This window comes from Papilio xuthus, unplaced genomic scaffold (assembly GCF_000836235.2).
Source record: "Papilio xuthus unplaced genomic scaffold, Pxut_1.1 DF828177.1, whole genome shotgun sequence".
Classification (NCBI taxonomy): domain Eukaryota; kingdom Metazoa; phylum Arthropoda; class Insecta; order Lepidoptera; family Papilionidae; genus Papilio; species Papilio xuthus.
The window spans coordinates 5,044,790-5,068,004 of NW_013530472.1; the positions used below are offsets into that span (position 1 = coordinate 5,044,790).

Below are 23,215 nucleotides of genomic sequence, written 5' to 3' on the forward strand. Positions count from 1 at the left end.
TAGAAAGGCACTACCTTGATTAATTAGTCATATTATAAAATCGATTTTTATTAAAAATACAACTAATTTTACGGATGATTTAACTTTTCCCTTTGTCAATTTTCTGTCATCAGTGATCCGTATTTTCCTGAATTAAAAAAAAAACTTTATCAGTAGTCTTTATGTTCTTCTAGTCTATGTTCTACATCTATGCCAAATTCCAGCGAGATATATGCAGCCTTTTTGGAGGTACCAACATCCAAATTATTGAATTTGTGATATTAATGAGATCTGCCGCTAAACGGATCCTCGGGAGAGCATTTATCATAATTTCGTCTTTATAGAAGTGCTTTTAGCTGTTGCAAGAATGGAATGATTCAACGGGGGACCAATATCCTACAGAAGAATCGCATTAGTTATGTATTTTACGATATTTTAAACCAGCTTTTGTTTGTCAAGAAAGTTGCCACATATTAACCAAAAACTGCCAATGCATAGAAAGTGTCAAATTGCTTACAGCCTGTAAAGAGTTAAAAAAAAACTGTGATTTTTTTAACCTATGTTCATTTGTTTACTTACGTCAGGAAATATTTTTGTTTATTACAGTTAAAGGTAAAGTTTGTTAATTGATTTGTACCACCAACGTAAAATAAAGATAAGTAATTAAAAAAATATTAAGAAAAAACATTTCGTTTTCTTTTTATCTTTTAGAAAGCAATTACTTTAGTTAAGATTTATTTAATTAAATGCGAGCTTCTTTAAAAATAATATTATAACAAAAATTGTAACATGCTGTATACATCAGAATATTAATACTTGAAACTTGATTACCGAAATGTGTCATCGATTATCCGATTATAACTAAATTACATTTGTCACAAATCGTTCACTTTATTATAGGATTATAGCTTATTGTGTGGAATTTTCTAAGCTCCTTTATTTGTAAGATTGAGTTAAAGAACCCATTTCTAATGTTACTTAATATTACCGGTAAAGGAATTAATAAAACGTCTTTTGACCGTAGAACATAACCTCAAAATTTAGAGAACATAATCTCAAAAACATGTTTTAAAGATGTTATTTAAATATATTGTTATTTTTAAGTTTTACATACCATATAATTTGACCTTATTATCCTTCGTCTGGACCACAATAATAACATATCCTTCTAAATCGACAGATTTACACTTCACTGTAGTCATTTTATCAATAGCGTTTATTTGCGTTGTGGGCGCGTTAAACGAATTCATTTTTATAAACGATTAATTACACTTTAATCACAAAACTGACTGAAAATTTTGTTTTAAATAAAATAAATCACGAGACCGGTTTGATTATTAAAACATTTCGCTTCCTCCAGCACCATTTGGGACACGATCTCTTGATTTTTCTATATGATTTAAACATTTTGTCACATTTAAACATTTCGCATCCATACCGAGGATATGAGCATTGTCATGTCCTGATCCGATCACAAATCATCATTGATTTAAAGCAACACAATAGTAACTTATGATTTTCTTATTTAGCGTAATGAAAAGTATCAATGGGAAGCTGACTTCACTACGGTCTGTCACATTTTCACTCCGCGAACAGTTTTCGTCGATTATTTCAGCTTGGGGTATTTTTTCACCGGTGTTTATTCATTATAATTTATGTTTTGATTTATTTTGAGATTGTCTGTGGTGATGGGAAAGAGCTAGGAACGCTTATAAGTGTGTTTTTGAGTGTTGCGAGGCCCACGTCCGCGGCGGCCGTACGCCGAGAATGGATACAGCCATCCCACTTTAACGCGATCAATAATGCTCCCTACAGCATCCCTACAGACTCCGACTAGAAACGTTCTAACTTACAGACACGATTAATTTATAATAAAATTTAAAGAATACATATATTTCAAATCTGTACTATATTTCTTAAAAAAAAGGAACGATAAATGAATTTCGACAAAACAGAAAATACCAAGGTCCCACCGAGATTTGAACTCGGATCGCTGGATTCAAAGTCCAGAGTGCTAACCATTACACCATGGGACCGGCTTTCATATCTGGAAAATTTTACAACGAAATTAAACTAGAAAAAGAAAGTAAAAAAAATAGTTTTATTGAAAGTAAAAAATATCTAAAATTATAAAATGATAATAACTGATGAAGCGTGAACGCTGGTTTAAAATAAATACAGCCTAACATCAACAACCTAACCTTCTGAAAATAATTACATTAAGAATTGATTTTCTTATCAGTGATATATCAATACTGTACAGCCAGATATTGCCAAATTTGAATTATGGCCAGGATAAAAGAATATTTCAAACTGCTATGGATCTTTTCAACAAAATCACTTACTTTTATCACTGAACATCTTGCACCAACAGATGGCGCTATTAAAATTATCCTTGTTGTGGTTTATTTAAAACACGCCATCTAGCAACAGAAAAGAAAATTTTGCGATTTTTGTGCTAATGATACTAGTCTTAAAAAAGGACGCCGAATAGCTCTAAAGCTAGAAATTTTTAAAATGTGCATTTTTCTACAAATTACATTAAAATGAAAATTTACAAAGTTTCAAAGTTTTTGATTTTTTTGTGCAAAAGGACAAAGTTCCTGAAGCAAGTAACATTGGATGACAGTTTGTCACTGACTTCGCTGTGGTATGGTTGTCATTTCGTCCGTCTATCGCCTAACCTGATAGATGAATGGAGAATAATTAACATCACTGCAGCGAAGTCAACGCATCTTTCTGTTTCGAAAACGACGTTCAACTACACGTTAACGACCGAGTAAATTGCTGCCGTTTCGCACTCCACCACAACACCGCCATGATCGATGTTGGAAACAAAGATGGCGGAATAATACGGTGATCGTAACCGAACGCGTTCAGTAGTTATGTGCGGTGGTGGGCAGAAGCTGCAGCGGTGTCGCGGCGCCTGAGCGAGGGGGAGCGTGATGGCTGTGCGGCCGGGGTGATGCCGCCGCGGCCAGCGGCCGGTCGCGCGGCTATGGCGGCAGAAGAACAACGCCCGCCACTAGCTCTGTTTACCGCCGTCTACGACTACATAGCGCAGGGGGAGGATGAGCTGTCCCTGCGCCGCGGGGAGATCGTCGAGGTGCTGTCCAAAGACGCGACCATCTCGGGCGACGAGGGCTGGTGGACGGGCAAAATCGGCGACCGGGTGGGTATCTTCCCCGCGGTGTACGTGACAGAAGAGGACCCACTGGCCGTGTCGTCGGTGATCGGCGACGTGGACCCGCCGCGCGTCTCATTCTCGGAGCTGAAGCTCGAGGAGGTGATAGGCGTGGGCGGCTTCGGCAAAGTGTACCGTGGCTACTGGAACCAGGAGGTCGTGGCGGTGAAGGCGGCGCGCCAGGACGCCAATGAAGACATCGAAGTGATCAAAGAAAGTGTGCTCCAAGAAGCAAAACTATTTTGGATGTTGCAACATGATAATATAGTGTCATTGAAAGGTGTTTGTTTGGAGGAGCCTAATTTGTGTTTGGTGATGGAATACGCGCGCGGTGGTCCGCTGAACAGAGTGTTGTCGGGGCGCAAGATTCGGCCTGGCATCCTGGTGGACTGGGCGATACAGGTGGCCCGCGGTATGGCTTACCTGCATGTTGATGCACCCATCTCTCTCATACACCGAGACCTCAAGAGCTCCAATGGTGAGTATTTCATAAATTAAATATTATCTTCATCTTATTAGAATGTCTTTTTTGGGATAACATAATAAGTGTGATCAGTTTCCGGTTAAAACTATAAAAATACTTGATTTAATTTTTAGACCAAATAACATTATTGATGATAAAGTAAAAAAAAAACATAAAAGCGCAGTATAAATATAATATTCTGAATCTTGAAAAATTATTTCATCACTGATTGGACTAAACACAATTTAATATACATATACCTGTACTCTAAGTCTTAGTGGTAAACCAACCTCACTTTTCTAGTAAAGACAAAACAGATGGACAAAAGTGCTCTCGCAATAGTCACAATAACTGAACAAATAATACTATAATTAATACCTAGGTAAGGTTAAAACAAGAATTAGCAAATAATCATATGTTAGGTACAAAAAATAAACACTACTATGATAAATAACCTTACATAGATAATGGAAAATTATCAGTAGGGTCTAGAATCAATATTGTTTATAAATTTTTATTATGCAATTTCTATCTTATGTTGAAAAGGAATTGACCTTAAAAAGGTATAACCATCAGATTATATCTTTGTAATAAACAAGATACCCTTCTTCAGATTATCAACGGGAAATGCATTGTTATAATACATTCCGTTATGATAACTGAAGCACTGATAAAGGTTTTCAATGTTTTATTGTAGTGCATAGTGATAACCTAATAATCTAACTACATTAAAATCACTTCTCTTCATAACATACTAGCTAAAGCCTGTGGTTTCATCTGCAACAAATAAAAGAAAACGGGAAGAGCATAACATGTGTTTTATGTATGTAACTGTGCCATATTTTAATAAGTAAATATATATAGAAATAAAAGTTATCCCACAAGAACTATGTACAATTTTCTACATATTTTTCAAACTATTCAGTTCCAAGAAGTCCTTCTGGATATACCTTCTAATGTTCGTCCAAGCATTTGCATTTTTACTAGTGGTAAGATTGAATCTTGTTTCCTGAATTTTGGGTATATAACAAATGATTGCAATAATGAACTCAAAATTCAAATGATACTATATCTGCATTCTCCAGAAGGTTTCTTATGCAACCGCAATTTATATTGTTCTGCCCACACTACATGAACCTTTTAAAATACTCTGCGCCCACGCACATCACTTTGAAATCACATTAAAATTACTAATGATTGTTTTGTGATTATCTAAATCTCATTAAAGATGTATTAAAATTATCTTACTTATATTATAAATGCAAATTTTTTGATGGATGGATGTTTGTATGTTTGGTTAAAGGTATCTCCTGAATGCTAAATGGCTAAATGGATCCCGATAAAATTTTGCATATAAATATTGTCTGGAAGAACACATACACTACTAAGTATTTAAGCTTGAAAATGTTATAAATCTGCTCAGCATTCAAAGACAGTCTTACCTCTAATTCAAGAAAAATACCTTTTAGATAACCAGAGATAATGTTTTATTTTCATTAAACAATTTTTAATAACCAGTTGGTCAATTTATCCCATTTTAAATGTAGTAATCTATGCTGAGCAAAATATAAACAAAGGCATGTATGAATGTGTAGAGATGTGTAGACATATTTTAGTTCATTATTTAATCTGACTAATATTAAAAATAAGATTGTATGGATGGGTGTTTGTTACAAGGTATCTCCAGAATGGCTGCTTGGATCTTGCTGAAATTAGGCACAAAGTAGTCTGGAAGAACATATAGGCTTTTATTTTTTTTTATACCGCGCGAACGGAGTTACCGATAACAGCTAGTTATATATATTTTACATATTTACTTAGTAAGATCAAAGTCATTTAACCACATAAGTGTAAATAAGTGTAGATTTTTCCTTACAAAATCAGTACAACGACCCCTCTCAACCAATGTGAGAGGGTGCCAACCCTTTTATATTTATCCAATCAGCTGAAAGCTTCCGTCATTCCGTAGATATTACAACGTCTCCGGCGCGTATGATAAAATCATTATTTATTATGATACTATTATAATGGCTATTTGATGTAATATTATAATGGAAGAGATTTTGATTAGGCATTTATTTTTATTTTGTAATTTTTTATGTATAGAAGTAATAACCTAGGGAGATTATAAACTTACTGGGTACACAGTCAGTGTCATGATTAAATCTACTTATCGTAATGAAACATGATTGTAACAAACATATAGAAAAAAGTAAATGTCTACGTCATTATTCCAATTTATTACTTTTTTTATGTGCGTGCATTTTAGCTCACAGTTGTTGCGTCTGCGATGCCATTGTGTACGCAACATCTTTTGTTCAATTAACGTTAATTCGCTGGACCCTTTTTTGGTGTACACGGGATTATTTACGGTGGTTTTTGCAAGTTGCACAAGTGTGGAAATTACACTTTTTTATGGGTTACATTATATACATAAAAATATCTCTGTCTCTCAGTTAATCGATAATAATTAACTATGAAATAAATGTGACACGTTAATTAGTTAAAATAACAGTTAACTAACCTTTTTATTATTGATTTCATCATATATTGGCATTTTAGACTAGATATCATCCGCGACTCCATCCGCGCTTATTTAAAAAAACATAATAGCCTTTGTATTCTTCCTGACTTTGTTCTACAAAATCGGGATCCGTTCAGCTGTTCTGGAGATACCTTCAAACATCCATCCATCTAGACATTCGCATTTATAATATTAGTAAAATGTTTTTTTACTGTTTTTATAACGTTTTCCGTGTCTTTGGGCCAATGCATCTTCGTCTCAATTATAAAGCTATTATCCGATATCCCCAACTATTAATCTTGGAAGGGTTTGGGGCGTTGTGGAGGTTAACTCGTCTTCGAAACCGCTATCATTTATTCCGTAATTTCAATGTAAATCGATGTTTAATTACTAACGAATTAAAATTGTCCCTAACAGGGATAATATAAATAAAATTATGTTCAATTTTATTTCTTACTAGTTGTCATCTGTGATTCCGCTTACGCGGAATCAAAAAGAGCCTAATAAGTAGCCTATGCATTTTTCCAGACTGTTCTACACTTATGCCAATTTGCTTGGAGATCAGTTGAGTCGTTTTGAAGCTACCTCCATCCATCTAAACTTTCGTATTTATAATATCAGTAACATTTACATAAGTCATAAGTTTATGTGCTAACAATACTGGTTAATGAGCTAGTAAAAAACCCGGTGAACTTAGCTCTACTTAGATGAAAAGTTGGAATTAAGGCTCGATTGAAATAAACATATAATAAAGCCGACAAACAAGAATACGGAAAGAGACATTATTATTAAAACATTTGCGCAGTGACCAGGTGTGTCGGGCAAACATCTGGCTGTTGCCACGCGACGGACGGGCGCGGGCGGGAGGGGCACGGGGTCGTTGCACCCCCGCCCGATGCCTGATCAAGATAGATATCAGGCAAAAATGTTATAAGGGGTAATGCAGCGGCCCCGGCAAACTTTCAAACAACTTTCCTTTGCTGTGGTGTCAACTGTTTCAGCCTTGTGCTATATTGAAATTTATATATAAAAACTAGGTTTTTTTTGCGAGTTTATTTTATTAATTTAAGATTAAATATTTAACTATGCTATATAGTTGAAGAAATAAATTCGCTTCTCAGCATAACGTTAAAAAATAAAAGTTAATAACAGCAGTATATACTAAATAATACGACTGAGGGTCCTTTCAAGAAACGAGGTTACCATCTCGAGTTTGTAATAAAAATCTATCGATTAAATTATTCAATGTATAAAAACATTTATTTGTCTAAGTCGAATCAAACCTGAGTCTTTCTGACTCATATATTATCATTCACATGTCGTAAGTCTGTTTGACCGTGATGCAAATTTCTATGCCAAATATATGTCCTTGTTGTGCCCAAATGCTTACTTTCTCTTATACATAGATACAGCGCAAATGAAACGGACTAACATCACCACAAACATAGAAACCGTTGGATAATAACGGTTTTAGTAATAAAACTGTTTTTTTTTAATGTTTAATTTAATAAAAAGATCGAGCAAATGTCGCAATATTCTGGTACAAAAGTGTTAGGTAGTTGTTAAGCCTTTGATTTTCATAATAATTTTTTTGTCTAATATTTTTCTATTGCGTTAACTTTGTCACTTGTGTTCATGAGTATGTCTCACAATGATTAGATGTTATTGTTGCTGGCATTAACTGCTTTAAAATCACAATTTATATTGTTAAAAATCGTGCCATATAAAAGTCTCAGGTCCTGATTTATAGCTCGATCCTTTTGCTCGCATACCCGACTGACCCAAATAAACTTACTATGAAGCATAAAATTAGCCATAAAGCCGGCCCTTTGGCGTGATTTCCGAGCCGTTAAGCGCAGTTAATTATTTAAAAGATCACTTCGCCTTTAATGTCAATTATAACAGTGCCCAGCGGGTTTATGTCGCACGAAAACCTAACACGAACCGGGTCGAACACATAAGTAATGTAGAAATTAAAACTAACATAATATACCATTATTTCGGATTTCCGTCTTCTACTTATATTATTTATCGGAGTCATTTAAATTTTAATTATTATAATATAAGTTCTTCTCTTAAAAATGGATTGATGGTATCCCGTTATCCCTGTCTACCCTTCTGTGTTACGGTATTGAATGTTTATTAGCTGCGATGCATTAAGGCATGAGTTCGGACAAGACTAGCGGCCAGACGTCGCGTGGGTTCGTTTATTTTCTGATGTAATCTTGCGATGTAACATTGCAATAGTATAATCAGACGATAAAACTGTTCTTCGTCGCTTGATGTCCTTAAATTTGACCGTGGGATTCCGCTGTCTGAATACTTGAATAAAACATACGTATTTTTACTTTTGTTGAGATTTTTGTATAATCTGTAACAATAGTCGGTGAAATACTCACGTGCCAAACGATAACCACGTCCTGCGTTGTAAAACTTTGCTAATTGGTAAACAAGCGTGTTGTCCGTCACAACATCAACGTTTAAAACATGTTGTTGTCTCTGTTTTGTCAAAGATAATGACAAGGATGACGACATGTTTTATATAGAGATTTTGGTCTCAAAAATCCATGGTCAGTGCCCTTTATATTGTACATCGTAAAGTCCCGGTGAATGTTATCAATTGTGCAGTTTTATAAATTGCAAGTAAATTAAGCAAATGTTACTTTTATATTATGTAAACAAAGAGTTTGTCGTGCACTACGACACGTAGGCAGCTAACAAGGTGTCGCGTTACGGCTTAGGTGGTGCGTGATATCGACACCTACTTACAGACGGACAAAGGTCGTTACCACGTCAGCTGTACATCTCTTTATATGTTTTATATGTATATTGTTATCCGATTAATCGATTATTCTTATTTTAATATATAGCAACACAGGAGAACTTGTGTTTTTGCTCGACTCTGTTAGGTAATGTTTGTCGTGAATACATCAATTCCATTGTCACCTCCTCCTAGCCTAAACTAAGCAATCGATTTAAACAAGTGAGGTTATCATTCGATTCCTATTCTTTTTCTGAGTATCACAGCGCAATACAGTAGACTCACCGTTTCTTCCTGAGACCAACATTTCTGTATGAAACATAACGTTATCTCTGTCATTTTCTTTAACAAAATAGAGATGACAATATATGTTAGACGGGGATTTTGGTCTCAGAAACCCACTGCTAGGTTTTTTCAGTATTGAATAGTGTTTTTGTATTCTCATGAGATGATACCACCCAATTATAGTTATAATAAGTATTAAATTCCGTCTAAAGTTTTTGTGTATCATTTTGTAGAATCATTAAGTGTAATTATCATCATTGTAAGTATTGACGATGTTATATTTATTTAACTTAGATAGAATTGGGGTCAAGTAATAGTATTGTAAGCAGAAAATTTATGTGTCATAGTTTTTGTAAGAAATTGTTTATTCAATCTTTACAGCAAGGTATGTTTTTGTTATTATTTAAGTTTATAAAAGAGTAAATAAATGTATCGACACGTTTTCTACACAGAATAATTAACTTAAATATAGATGTCGCTTTTATATGGAGTGGAGAGTTTGTTTTGCACAGGCGCTGTTAGATTCGCGCGCGGCTAACCACTTTACGTATTTACAATGAACGCGGAGTATCGTGTTTTGTGACGTAGCGTTTCTAGGAAAAACGTTATGTTACTAAGAATAGAGTATTATTCCCACGGCCCGTACAGCACGTACAGATGTGGTCACTAACATTAGTAATTATGCATTGATTTATTATTTAATATCTACAATAGTTGTTTGTCTGTCGTTATATCAGCGGTCTAGTCTTTGTGCGCTGTGACGTCACACGCTTAGCTGTATTTATATGGGCAAAGGAAAAGAACGAAGTAGCTTTTATTTTATTGATGTCTGTTAACATTCATACCAGTTCTGTTCAATTTATGGTTGGTTCAATTATTAGGTATATTGAATGTAACTTAAAATGCTTTATAAATGACATTATTATTATATTATTCAAACTTTCGTGAGACATTATAATAAACTTTTTTCATCATCAGCTCACTAACCGAGCCTAAGCTGAGTTAAGGGTGATTAAGTCATAGTCAACCACGCTGGCCAAGTGCGGGTTGGTTTACTTCACACATATCTTTGAATTTCTTCTCAGATATGTGCAGGTTGCATCACGATGTTTTCCTTCACCGTAAGAACATCGGATAAATGTACATATGTAAATCGAAAATACATTGGTACATGGCGGGATTCGATCCCAGGACCTGCAGATTGCAAGTCAAGTACTTGGCTTGACCCCTGATCCACCGACGCTCTTAATAAACTTATATAAGTTTATTATTATTATATTTAAAACTTTGACTACAAACGATGTTTGTGTTTAATGTGAAATTATTGTAATTATACTTTTTTAGCTATCAATATCGACTATAATAAATATTATCGTGTTTGGTTTCTGTATGTTATGAAATGTTCTTAAAAGTTTGTTAATAATAAGTAGTAGTGCGTTAATTTTAACTATCTAATTTGTTACGTACCTAGAAATTATTCTATCACCTGACACATTAAATTACTACAGATAAACACAAATAGTTTCAAAGAATTTGAAAGATAAATAAATGTGTCTTATATTATAAATGCAAATGTAAAAATGGATGAATGTTTGTTATAAGGTATCTTCACTATGGCTCAACGGATCTCTATGAAATTTAGCATAGACGTAGAACAGTCTTTCTTAAAGTGGGCGATAACGCCCCCTTGTGGGCGCTGCAGGTCTCAAGTTGCAGGTTATAGTAAAAGTTTCGTTTAGAATTCTCCGTTAATATACATATATAGGTCACAATAATTAATTCATTTAATTTAAAGTTATAGTGTAAATAAAAAAATATTTATTCTCAAAGTGGGCAGTTGACAAAATAAGTGTGGGAACCACTGATGTAGAACGTAGACTGGAAGAACACCTACTCTACTAGTTATTTTTTTTTTCAATTTCGTCTCGACGGAGTTGCGGTATACGACTAGTATGAGATATATATTAAAGTTTGATTGTATTGTAGGTGATTGTAATGGGTAAAACCCGTGCAGTTATCGTATGTGACATATTATTGTGCGCTTCCAATCGCTATGACTGGACAATGTATCAAAACATTGATTTTACGGAAACTATGTTATCTTTGCATATCGAAGTACCGGACTCGAATCGTTACAATACTAACCAGGAACCTTACTAACGGAAACGGAACTTACTAAATAAATTACATTTTGATGTTTAGGGCATATACTTTATTAATTAACTCGACTATTTACTATAATAGCTGTTGCCCGAAACTCCATCCGCGCGGAATTTAAAAAAAACATAATTAGTACTTCCATACTGTGCTCTATACCTATGTCAAAATTCACCAAGATCCATACATTTGTTCTGGAGATACTTTCAACATCCATCCATCTAAACATTCGCTTGTATAATATTTGTAGGATGTCCATAATTTTTTCTATATTACGATCTAAAGATGTGTTAAAATTGTTAATTAAAGGTACCGTAGTTTTAGGAATAAAATCCGGAAATAAGCCAGTGTATTGACTCAACACTAGCCTTACTAAAAAGTCGACGTTTGTGTCCTCTCGGATTCATTCTGACATTAGACTTTGTAACGAAAGCACGTCATTCGCGCCAAGGGATTGTAATTAATAATGTCTAAAAGTAAATAGGCAATAATATTCTGCCAATAGTAATATAGTCCATAGTCATACAATTAAAATAGCATCTGTAACCCTGTTAACATTTTAGTCAGGAATGAGTCGGAAGTCAATGATGTCTGATGATCAATCAGTTTCAATAGAATCGGTGAACATTACTCAGACACTTCAATGTATGAATGTTGCAAGTTTCACATATGTACGCAGCTGTGCTGAAAGTAATTTCATTGTATGAATTTGGTTTAATGAATCTTGAATGAAAGTCTAACATTCATATAAGTTAATAAACATGTTTATGAACTACTAGCTGTCGCCCGCGACTCCGTCAGCACGGAAGTAAAACTTAATAAGTAGCCTATGTGTTCTTCCAGAGTATGTTCTACATATGTGCTAATTTTCAAGGAGATCCGTTGAGCCGTTCTTGAGATACCTTCAAACAAACATCCATCTAAACATTTGCATTTATAATATTAGTTAAATATTTAAATTACTAAGAAATAGGATGAAAAAATAAATTGGTTACGTTGTTCATTTTTTTTCCTTTTATATAGTAAGGCTAAAATTGTATTATATAAAAATCTCATCGTGGGTTTTTATTCATCAAACATCTATTCAAAAACATACTGTCATTTGTTTCATTCTCTCTAAAAAAAAAATAAACATTTTGTATGATTTTTGGCGGTGGAAGTCCACGATTAATGCATTCGAGAGTGAATTTGGCATCATCGTGAATCATTGGCCGAATGAGTCAGTTTGGGTCTCAGGTGGATTCCTCTCGCGTCTCGACTCCTTAAATATATGATTATGGCTATTATCTTATGCGTAGGCTTAGACATGATACCATATGATGGCTGTTCACGATTTAGTAAGATGACTATTTGAAGAACTGTATTTTATTTAGTCTTAGTGAATTTTATTTTTGTTTTGGTGTAAGATAGTTATCCGAAAGTATGCAGTGTGGTGTATCAAATGAGTTTTTAATAAATAATAAGTTTTGGCTTATGTGGTACAAAATGTCACTCACTGTAGGACAGAATAATTGTGGGAACTTCACAGAGACTTTACCAATCTAATCATTTAATTATTAAGTTGTCAAAATATAAGCCCTTATTTCTACGCGCATTTTTTAAGCCGCGTTTGTTAGAGAACAAACGCGGCTCGAGAGCGAGCAACGAACGATTTCAAATGAAACACTGCGCTATAAAAACAGCGTCGCGTTTTAAAAGCGCATAAATACATGGAAATGCATTTGTTTTATTGAACGCTTTTTAACGCGCGATAAAAAGCGCCCGTGTGAACAAGCGCTAAGACGCACTCCTTTACAATTTTGGGCTTAACAGCAGAGATACTAAGTTGTGATAAGTAAATACTATTTTCATATCGTCAAAGAATTTCTACAATAACGTGACAATCTCGTCAACACAATTATCACAGTGGTCACGGAAATGAACTAATGTTAAGAGTTGGTAATTTTATAATAAAACATTTTGCCCACGCCTCGTTTAAGTTTCAAATATTAATGCAAGAAAAGACCTTGAAAGAACAAACTTGTCTACCTCACACTCTTATCGCTGTATTAAAAAGAGGTTAGATTAACTGTAGAACGTCTATGTAAACCTAATTTGTCTTGAATAAAAGTATTGTTACGTAGAAATTGCACGGCCGCATTAACAACTGTCTCTCTTTTTGCAAAGACAATGACAGAGATGCTAGTATGTTTCAAATTGTGTTTGGACAGTGGAAATGCACCGTTACACGTGTAAATATTAGCTTTAAATCGAGTTAAATAATGAGAAATTTGTTAAAAACAAAATGTTATTAAGGATATACGGAAATACGCAATAACATGTTTAACTGCTATGAGAATAAAATGATTATTTGCTCGATATCGTACGATATTATTGTCGGAACGAAAATATTTCCGCGAAGAATGTTATTTCATAAGTCATAAGCGAGGTATCCTCGATTCCCACGGTCGGTTATTTGAATTCTTTTCGACCAGACTTAAAGTTTCCACTGCGGATATATTTGTACAAAAACATATTTTCATCCCTCTCAATATCTTGAGATAACAATATTATGTTATAATTAAGGAGTTAAGACAGTTTAAATTCAGGGTTATATTACGATTTTCGCACAAAAAATGATCATAAATCCATATCTCTATCTTATCTATTAAATTAAGCGATATGAAAAAAGTTTGGTTTCAATTTTGTGTTAATGTAAATATTAAAAAAAAAAACCTTATCAGTAGGCTGTGGTCTCCCAGACTATGTACTACATCTATGCAAAAATTTCAGCGAGATGCCTTGAGCCGTTCCGGAGATACCTTCAAACAAACATGCATCCATCTAAATATTCGCATTTATAATAGTAAGATAGTTGTAGTTATCCGTTCTTCAAGTTCTCAGAAACCTGTTATCGGTACAAACGTTTTTGTTAATAGACGATCCAGCCACATCTTCCTTAATCCTGTTAAGGAAGGTGGATTTTAATTAATAGAACTACTTAAGTCTGGCGACGGTTAGACCAGCCCTGATGACGTAATGCAACCGTAACTTTTTCTTATTAATTAGATCTAACACTTTGATAGAAGTGGCACTTCGTTTTAATCTTGTAATATAAAGACTCTTGGGTATGTCATTATCTCGTGTTACCACTATGTAAACATCTGTACGATTTTTTGTTCAGTTATTTACTTCAATATTTTTACGTATACTTGGTAAAATTGTATATAGGAAATTCCGTCTTAATTAAGAAAAACCTTGATTTCAAGCCTCATTTAACGACTCCTTTGCGAAAATATACTTTTAAATTTAAAGTGAAACATTTTTAAGTGTAAGGTGTCATGGAAGAACACGACAGTTTTCCAAAAGCGTTTAAAGTTGATTAAAATTAAAAAGAAAGGAATTTACAAAAACATAGATGAATTTCATGTTTAAAGGAGATAAATTAAAATATGAAATTATATTGTTTTAGCCGTCAAAGAATTAAATCAACAATCGATCGAAACTATAAAAGTTTACTTAAAGTCTACGTAAAAAATCTGGTGGAACAGTAAGACATCGTGACTCCTAGTTTAGTGACACCGTTTATGGCCAACGACCCGGCTTCCGAAAACAGTACTCTTTACTATGCCAAATATTGACCGAAGCAATTAGGCGGACTGCGCACGTATCGACCAGTATGACGCTTGTAACTCGTGATACATTTTTTTAGATGTGTTAGTGTATTGACAGCCTAAATGTCAGAGTAGGTACATTCAATTCCATTTCAGTGGATTATATTTTATGATGTAATAGGTATTTTGTCCTTAATAAGTAAATAATAATATAAAAATGTAGTAATTGAGAGTCCTTGATACTTTTAAAACTTTATTTATAGCATATTATCTGCTTTACCGCCTCTTTATTTGCATTGGTAATGTAGCGTCCGGATTGGTTTCGCAAACAACATGGTCATTTTACAATTGTTTACACTAAGAAACGTTGGTACAATAACAAGTGTATTTTTTTATATTATTGCACTTTATTTGATCTTTACCTTAACGTTCACAGAAATATTTGGGTTAGGTTAACCAGCCTTGATAAAGGCGTCCTTGGACTTATAAAACCCAGGTCCCATAACTGCAAATATGTGGATGAAATGTAGAAAATAAAGAAGTAAAATAAATATAAAAGTAACAAAGGTTTCAGGACTGTAAAACGTAAAAATAAAATCTTTGTTACTTTGCAAAATCGCATATTACGGTTATATTTGTATAGTTGTTTGTGGATATTCAAGCGATGTCTGTATCGAGTTTACACCTGTGTCGCGCTTAAAATGGAAATAAGCGAATCTTTTGTTATTCTTATCTCATATCTTGTTTTATTACTCTACAACAAACAGCCAGTCTCAAAGTAATTGATTCAATTTTTATAAGCTTTTATACCTTGTTTGTATAGAGTTTTATTTTAACAGCTTTCTTTTGTTAAAGTTAGTTGTATAGATAACAAAGTGTTAGTTGTCTGTTTCTACGATATAAGTAACTATCCTTAAAAAATGGAATATGGTAATTGTAAAGTCAAATTGTTGTCTTTGTTCATTTTTATTGTATTTTAATTAATCGAGTACGTTTATTATCAAAGTTGACGATTAGGGCTGCTTCGGCTTTTTACTTCTTTGTTTTGGTCAACTTTTCTTCTCCAAAAATCGTTTATTACCTATATCTAAAAGTAGAAAATTATAAAGATTTGTATAATAGTATAAAATAGAAGTGTATATTAATTCCGAGCAGTTTATAATAAATTATATTTCTAAAAAATATCTTTAATGTCAGTCTTAATTTGAAGGTCGTCAACTAACTTGTATTTTCAAGAATTTTTTAATTTCCGTTTGTACACGCGAACTTAAAAGTCAGAGGCGCACTGACTGGCGCGTACCTCATCCCGCCTGGTACTGACAGCCGGTCTGATAAATGTCACTAAAAATTACCTTGTGTTTCCACTGTCGAAACAAAGCATATAGTCATCCCTCTCATTCTCTTTGACAGAATAGAGATAGCATGTTTTGTTTTGGCAGTGGAACATCACAGTTGGCTAACATAATAAATATTCTAGATATTAGTCAAATTAGCTTAATCATATTTTTTATATAATATAACCTTTTAGGTAATTTCATACAGATATATATTTATTATAAATTCCAAGTAATCCTAAAATCTCATAAAAAGATAACGATGGTTAAGGATTAAGTAAACTTTCAGTATAAAAAAATATTTAATTGCTTTATTGTTATCTTTTTTATAATTAATTATTGTTTCCTAAAATTTTAATGTTCGACATAAATTAGTTTTTAAGTAGATTTTAATTGAATTAATTTACGAGAACTAGTAATTATTATCGCAAACATTTGCATGTATTAAAAAAAATGTTTATTTATATTTTACTGGCTTTTCCCGCGACACGACTCGCGCGGAATTAAAAAAAACAACTTTATAACTGGCCTAACTATGTTCTACAGATCTCTATCAAATTTCATCTAGACATCCATTTAGCCATTTTGAAGAGAAAATTAATTAAAAATATCCATCCAAACTTTGGCATGTATAATATTATAAACCAGCGACTCCGTCCGCGCGGTATAAAAAAAACTTACTAAGTAACCCATGTGTTCTTCCATACTATGTTCTACATCTGTGCCGAATTTCATCAAAATCCGTTGAGCCGTTCCGGAGATACCTTCTAACAAACATCCACCCATCTGAACATTAGCATTTATAACATTAGTAAGTTAAGTAACATTAGCTATTCTAAACTATGCATATATGTCGAAATGTGGTAAAGGGGAGAGAAGCTTGGATCGCATATTTCTAATCGCCTAGCACGATTTAATAGCAATAATTTAATTCTTTCCTCTCTTCGATTCAATAAATACTTTGTAGCTGATCCGGTTATTGTAATACGTCCGGTAATAAGCTCTGCGGGCTGACGCTGATATTATAAATTCTCTCACGGATATGCTGTTTGGGCGGTCATATGTTCTTTCGAAATATCTTAGTCTAAATTTATAAGTGACATAACAGACTGAGAAGCGGTCGGTGGCTCCGGGGTTAAACATTTGACATCTACAGGTTCTGGGTTCGAATCTCACCATGTATCAATGTGTTTTTCGATTTACATATGTACATTTATCTGGCGTTCTAATGGATTTGGAATACAAAGATATTTGTGAAGTCAACCAACTTGCGCTGGGTCAGCGCATTTGACTGGCGTAGTCATCCCTATCATAGGATAGGCACCGAGCTCCTCTGGGGACGGTATAGTGAGCTGATGATGCTAACAGGTTGTATTATAAGATTCAATCGATAAATCATTTTACATTTTAAGGCTTTTCTCGAAGATTAATTTACGTATTTTTACGCGGTAATTTCATTCATTTCACTATTTAAAATATTTAACCAATTAACAAAAACTGATAAGCATAAAAAGCAATAAGTTTGAACAGCAAATGTATCTACAAAAGTGATGGGGGCGGCAGGGCGAGATTAAGGCGGGGTTGCCGCATTGCGACATTACAACATGCACATGCTGAATTTATATTTACACTGGCAACATTTTTACATTATTAATCGATTTTTATTTTATGCCAGTTATTTAGGTTATGAAATCTTTATTTTCACGAGAAATCAAATTCTGGTTTCTCGTATCCATGTTTTTAAACTAAACTAGGTCATGGCAGAAATCAATTACCACAGACACTATTCCAAGGAATTCGAAGAAATTTACAACTAAGTTGCAACACTTGACTAGTTTTTTTTTGTCCAAAGACGTCAATTATATGGCAACACACCTTACCGCTTCATTAGTAAACACTCTAGTACAATACGTCACTCGCTCGCACGGGAGCAGCCTTAATGCATTTGTTTCGACATATATATACCACATTTAAAGTAAAATGATCTTTATAACTAGTAGCCATAAGATAAAAAGTCGTTTGCTGAGTATTATTGTTTATGTTGTCTAGGTGAAACCTGATAAAAGATTTGAGTGCCCCTTAAGGTATGTGTGGGGCCACTAAAGGTATAAAAATATGGACATTCCTTGAGACTAATTGGTTACTTGTTTTACTGTTATTAATGCACGTGTTGTAAAATTGCGAAACAATGGAAAGGACTGGTCGTATTTATACAAAAACATTGTGACGTATATAATATTATTGGCCTACTTATTTATTACATTTATGTACGTTATTATAACATATTGTAAAAAATTACGTTAATTCATTACTTACTGCCGCCCGCGACTCCGTTCGCGAAAGATTTAGGAAAAACTTAATTAGTAGCTTATGTGTTTTTCCAGACTATGTTCCACATCTATGCCAAATTTCAGCGAGATCCATGCAGCGGTTCTGGAGATATCTTCTAACAAACATCCATCCATATATCGAAACATTCTCATTTATAATATTAGTAAGATGAAAAAACGTTAAGTTTACACCGTCTATTGTTTTTTTTATTCATCAACAAGTTTTCTTTGTCCTGTCTGTTATAAAATGAACAGTATTATTTTAAATTTTTTTTCATAAATAAATGCTTCACATATTTTTATTATATTTTATAAGTGATATAAAATTAGAATTTCTTAATATTCAAATAAATATTTCTAATTAGAAAAGATGACGGAAGTTTACCAAGACTTTGTGAAACGAGACATAAATTAAATCAATTTTATTAAATAATGCAAAGATATTGGCATACCTATTATAGAGCTACGTTATGTAGCTATTATATACCGATATATTATATTATTACATTGTTTTAAATAGATTCTCACGGTAATAACTCGTATATGTGAAAGGTAATTTGCAAGTTAAATTTTGTCAACACAACTCTTGATAGACTTCAAAAAGAAAATCATTAGTTAAACTTAAAAGTTACTAAGTAAGAAGTTTTAATATCTTATTATTGCCTTGACTCAAATGTCTTTAACGTGAAAGCTGTTGACTTTAATCTAGCCCTTTTAGCCATTACTCACACTGTAAAAGACTGTCTAGATAATTAGATCTTTACAATAATTCTAGCGTAGGATTATTGTATCACCGAGCTTGTTGGAGAGCCTTAACATTGACTGAGCACGGCTTTTCAGATGCCATTTAAATTTTGCGATTACATTCGTTCAAGACTAGTATCCGCCCCCGGTTTTGCACCCGTCATATGATAACAGCTAGAAAGCAATTTGATATGTTGACGTTTTGAACATGTAAACTATAGTTAGATATCGTATTGTTTACAACATTGTGTAATAGAAACTAAAGGCTATTAAACTGCACTTATCCCTACGGAGGGTCAGCACAGTATGTACTGCTCCTCCATACAGCTATATCAGCTGTCATATTTGAATTCACCCACTTACGCATATCCTCTTTCACACAATCCATCCATACTTTCATTGGTCTTCCTCTAACTTTGTAGCCGTCCATAACTTTAATAGTATATTTAGGTTTCATATATTTTTTGTATTGGTATTAGAGTCGCGTATTCTTTAACAGCCAATGGGGTAGGATCTTTTAAAAACGATTAAAATAAGCTCGGACATCTTTCAATACGTATATTAATGTACGTTAGGCGCAAGCTTACATAATACACCCGTATATGTTTACAAGTGGGTAGTTTACAAGCGGAGTGCGATATAACAAAACGTCTCGTAAATATGTTACCACGCTTCTGTACTGTTTATCTTAGTGACTGGCTATTCTAATACTTCATGCAGTCAACATACTGAAAGTATGCGAGACACGTAGTAAGTATGTATAATATGTATGAAAGAAAATATGCATAAGAAGGGGATAAATTCAGATATGAAGGCTGATAATTATGTATGAAGGAGCATATACTGTGCCGACAATCCGTAGGGATAAGGGTTTGATGATGACTTAGGGTTGCATTCAAAGTCTTGAGGTGTTTATTTAGTTTAGATTTAATGTGAGGAATCTACACTAAGGATTTATCTTGGTGACCAATTAACGGTCTGTTGAGTTCCAGTATTCCTCTATATTGCCATATAAATGAATCCTTTGAGTACTAACCAGAAGACAATTTTATAGTTTTCTACAATCTAAATTGCTTTTAACCCAAAGATGGATCAATTCTTCTCTGTCGTTAGAATAGACAACTGATACATCTTATTATATAATTTCACTATTATACATGCTGTCTGTTTTTTTTTTTAAGATTGAAAGGGATGAGAATATGTTTTAACTGCGGGTTACCCACAGTTACCTTTTGGTTGCTATTTGAAGTGAGAAATTAAGTTTTATTTAAATTGTTCAAAATTCGAAGTAATATTTTGTAGATTGACATATCTTGATGTAAAGTAAACGTTTGGTAATAGGTTGTATAGCTAAGTGAGGTGGCATGCGGGGGCGGACGGCGCCGGCGCGACCACAACAAGCTGTAGTCGGCTGATGTTTGCGCATTTGTCTCCTGTGCTGTATTCATTATAATTAATTTATAAATATATTCAAATATGCTACAGGATGTGTTGCAATACTGGTGATGTATAAGACGGTGAAATGCTTAGTACATGCCTAGATGTCGCCTGCGACTGGCATCGCGCGGTATACACAGAAACTTAATTAGTAGTCTATGTGTTCTTCAAGCTGTTGTTTTACATCTATGCCCAATTTCAGCGACGATGCAGCCGTTCTGGAGATACCTTCTAACAAACATCTGTTTATCCATCTAAACATTCGCATTAATAATATTAGTAAGTTATGGAGTCAATAGTAAGTATGGTATGTATGGTTGCTGAAAATGCAATGTTTCTTACTGCACTTTACTTGTCGAAATACCCTACAAAATTGTACAATTTACCTTATAGTCACTGTAAAATAGATTCGATTTTATATGAGAAAATTGACAAAGAATGTAATATATTCAGGTTAGTTCCTTGTTTACTCGCCCTCGAATAAACTTCGATCTCCGCTTTATGTATTGCCTCGTTTGTCCCCTGTCGTTTGTCTGTCTGTCTTTCTGTAGGTGCGATGCTTTATTTACGATAACTCAAATCTATTATATTGTTTATTCAAATATTGATTTAAGCGATAGAAATCTAAACAGGCGCCTGATTTCCAATAAATGTTTGATTTAATAAATTCTGTATTTAAATACAGTCAAACCTGAATAGGCGAGAGGTTTCTCGCTTATTCAAACTTTTTAAGGGAGAGTCTGGTTCCGACGGACGATCTCCATAAGTTTGATAAGGTATAGAAGGAAACCCCCATAAGCGAGAAATATATGACGGTCTCTTGGATTCACGTATCCAAGTTCAACTTAACGAGGTCTAATAAAAAGGCGCCTGGATTTTTTTTTAAATATACTGTAATTTAAGTTTTTACGTGAATGACGGAAAAATTTTAATTAACTTTACAAAATAACTAATTCTTTAACTCCAAACATGTAAAAACATATTGTTTACCTTTATATAGTTTGCAATGCATACGCCGTAGAGATAGGACGCCTCGTAAATGTTCAGTTATGCGCTTGTTCCCCGGAATTGTCTGCAAAGCTCCTTGACACGCGGGCTCGACTTCCCCACGTAGACGATAAATTTCCTACACGCCCTCCCCTGCCCGCCTTCCTCCTCGGCACGTCTCCCCCGGGGATGTCTGGAAATTGCTCGTGTAAACGGAAAATGCACTTTGTGAGGAAACTAAATTGCCCTTTGTCTCTCGTAAGGAGTGCACTCGAATCGTTTCTTGTTACCAAGTTAAGATATTTGGAATTAAGTAAAGTATTTTATGTTTTTCATATTTTTGGTTATCAGAAAAAAATCTGCCATAGCTGCAAATACATAGAAACATAAGTTAGGTTAAGAACATATTGTCTCTGTCTTTTAAAAAGAGAATGACAAGGACAACTAAAATGTTTTCACTAATGGAAACTCACGTTTATGAGTCGCATCATCCCTCTGCACTCGACGCTCAGCGACCCTCTTATCCTCGCTCCTAATTAATTGTCATCACATACATACTACATACAGGGTGCTCCAAACAATGCGAGCCATTGTAATTCTCTAGAATGGTATGTGGGGTAAGAGCGTAAACACTTTCTGATATTTATGACGTGCTAATTTTTTATTAACACGCTTTTAAGCCGTAGCACTAGGAGTTGGATGTTTTAGTATCGATCTAAAATTTTATAGCACAAGTAAATTGAGTTCGAATTCTCAAGGCAACTATATTTTTAAAACCTTACCTTTGGTGCCATCTAGTCTTCCTAGTAATACCTTTAGTATATTTAGTAGCTATATAAAAATTGACTCTTATAAAAGTTTTATAGTTTTTGTTCGGAAATGACACATTTTTAGTTAAAAAGGTAAGATGTATAACAAAATCTTTTTCTTTGTATTCGCCTCGTGGTATCATAAATCATATGGTAGAATAATTTTTACATTATTTTAATTAGTAGCAATCTGTAAGGCTTGCACGCGTTTAATATTCCTCTAGTAACTTAGCTTATTTTTTATTTTATTTTAAGAACTTACGTATTCCACTTAATATGCAAATTGTTTCAGCGTACGCTTTATAGGGTCTGAAATAACTTGGCTCACTATCAAACAGCGTCTTAAAGTTAACTGTTGGCTGGTAATAATAGTTCTGTTTATTTAACTTCCAATATACTAAGAAACTGTTTTCTATTAAATTATTTTCGTGAGACATTATACTAAACTGATATATAAACACGACTAAACACTTACGTATATTCGTCCGGTGGCGGCACCGACTAGTTTCGGTTTAGTGTGAGCTGAGGGCGCGTCCGCGAAATAATACCAGTACCACTCATCCTGATGAAGGGCCCCCGATGGGCTCGAAACTAGTCGGTGCCGCCACCGGACGTATATACGTGAGTG

The 23,215-nt window shown here is 33.9% G+C and overlaps 1 protein-coding gene and 1 non-coding gene across 2 annotated transcripts in view; one reads left to right on the top strand and one right to left on the bottom strand.

Annotated features, from left to right (window-relative positions):
• Positions 1-1,943: 1,943 nt before the first annotated feature.
• On the bottom strand, positions 1,944-2,015 carry TRNAQ-UUG (transfer RNA glutamine (anticodon UUG)). The gene has a single exon. It is a non-coding gene; the product is annotated as a tRNA-Gln (tRNA).
• Positions 2,016-2,592: 577 nt separating this feature from the next.
• slpr (mitogen-activated protein kinase kinase kinase slipper) overlaps positions 2,593-23,215 on the top strand; it is a 37,501-nt gene continuing 16,878 nt past the window's right edge. Inside the window, exon 1 of the mRNA XM_013306712.1 lies at positions 2,593-3,641. Within this exon, the coding sequence (XP_013162166.1) occupies positions 2,945-3,641 (697 nt within the window). The 5' untranslated portion in view covers positions 2,593-2,944. The remainder of the gene's footprint in view (positions 3,642-23,215) is intronic.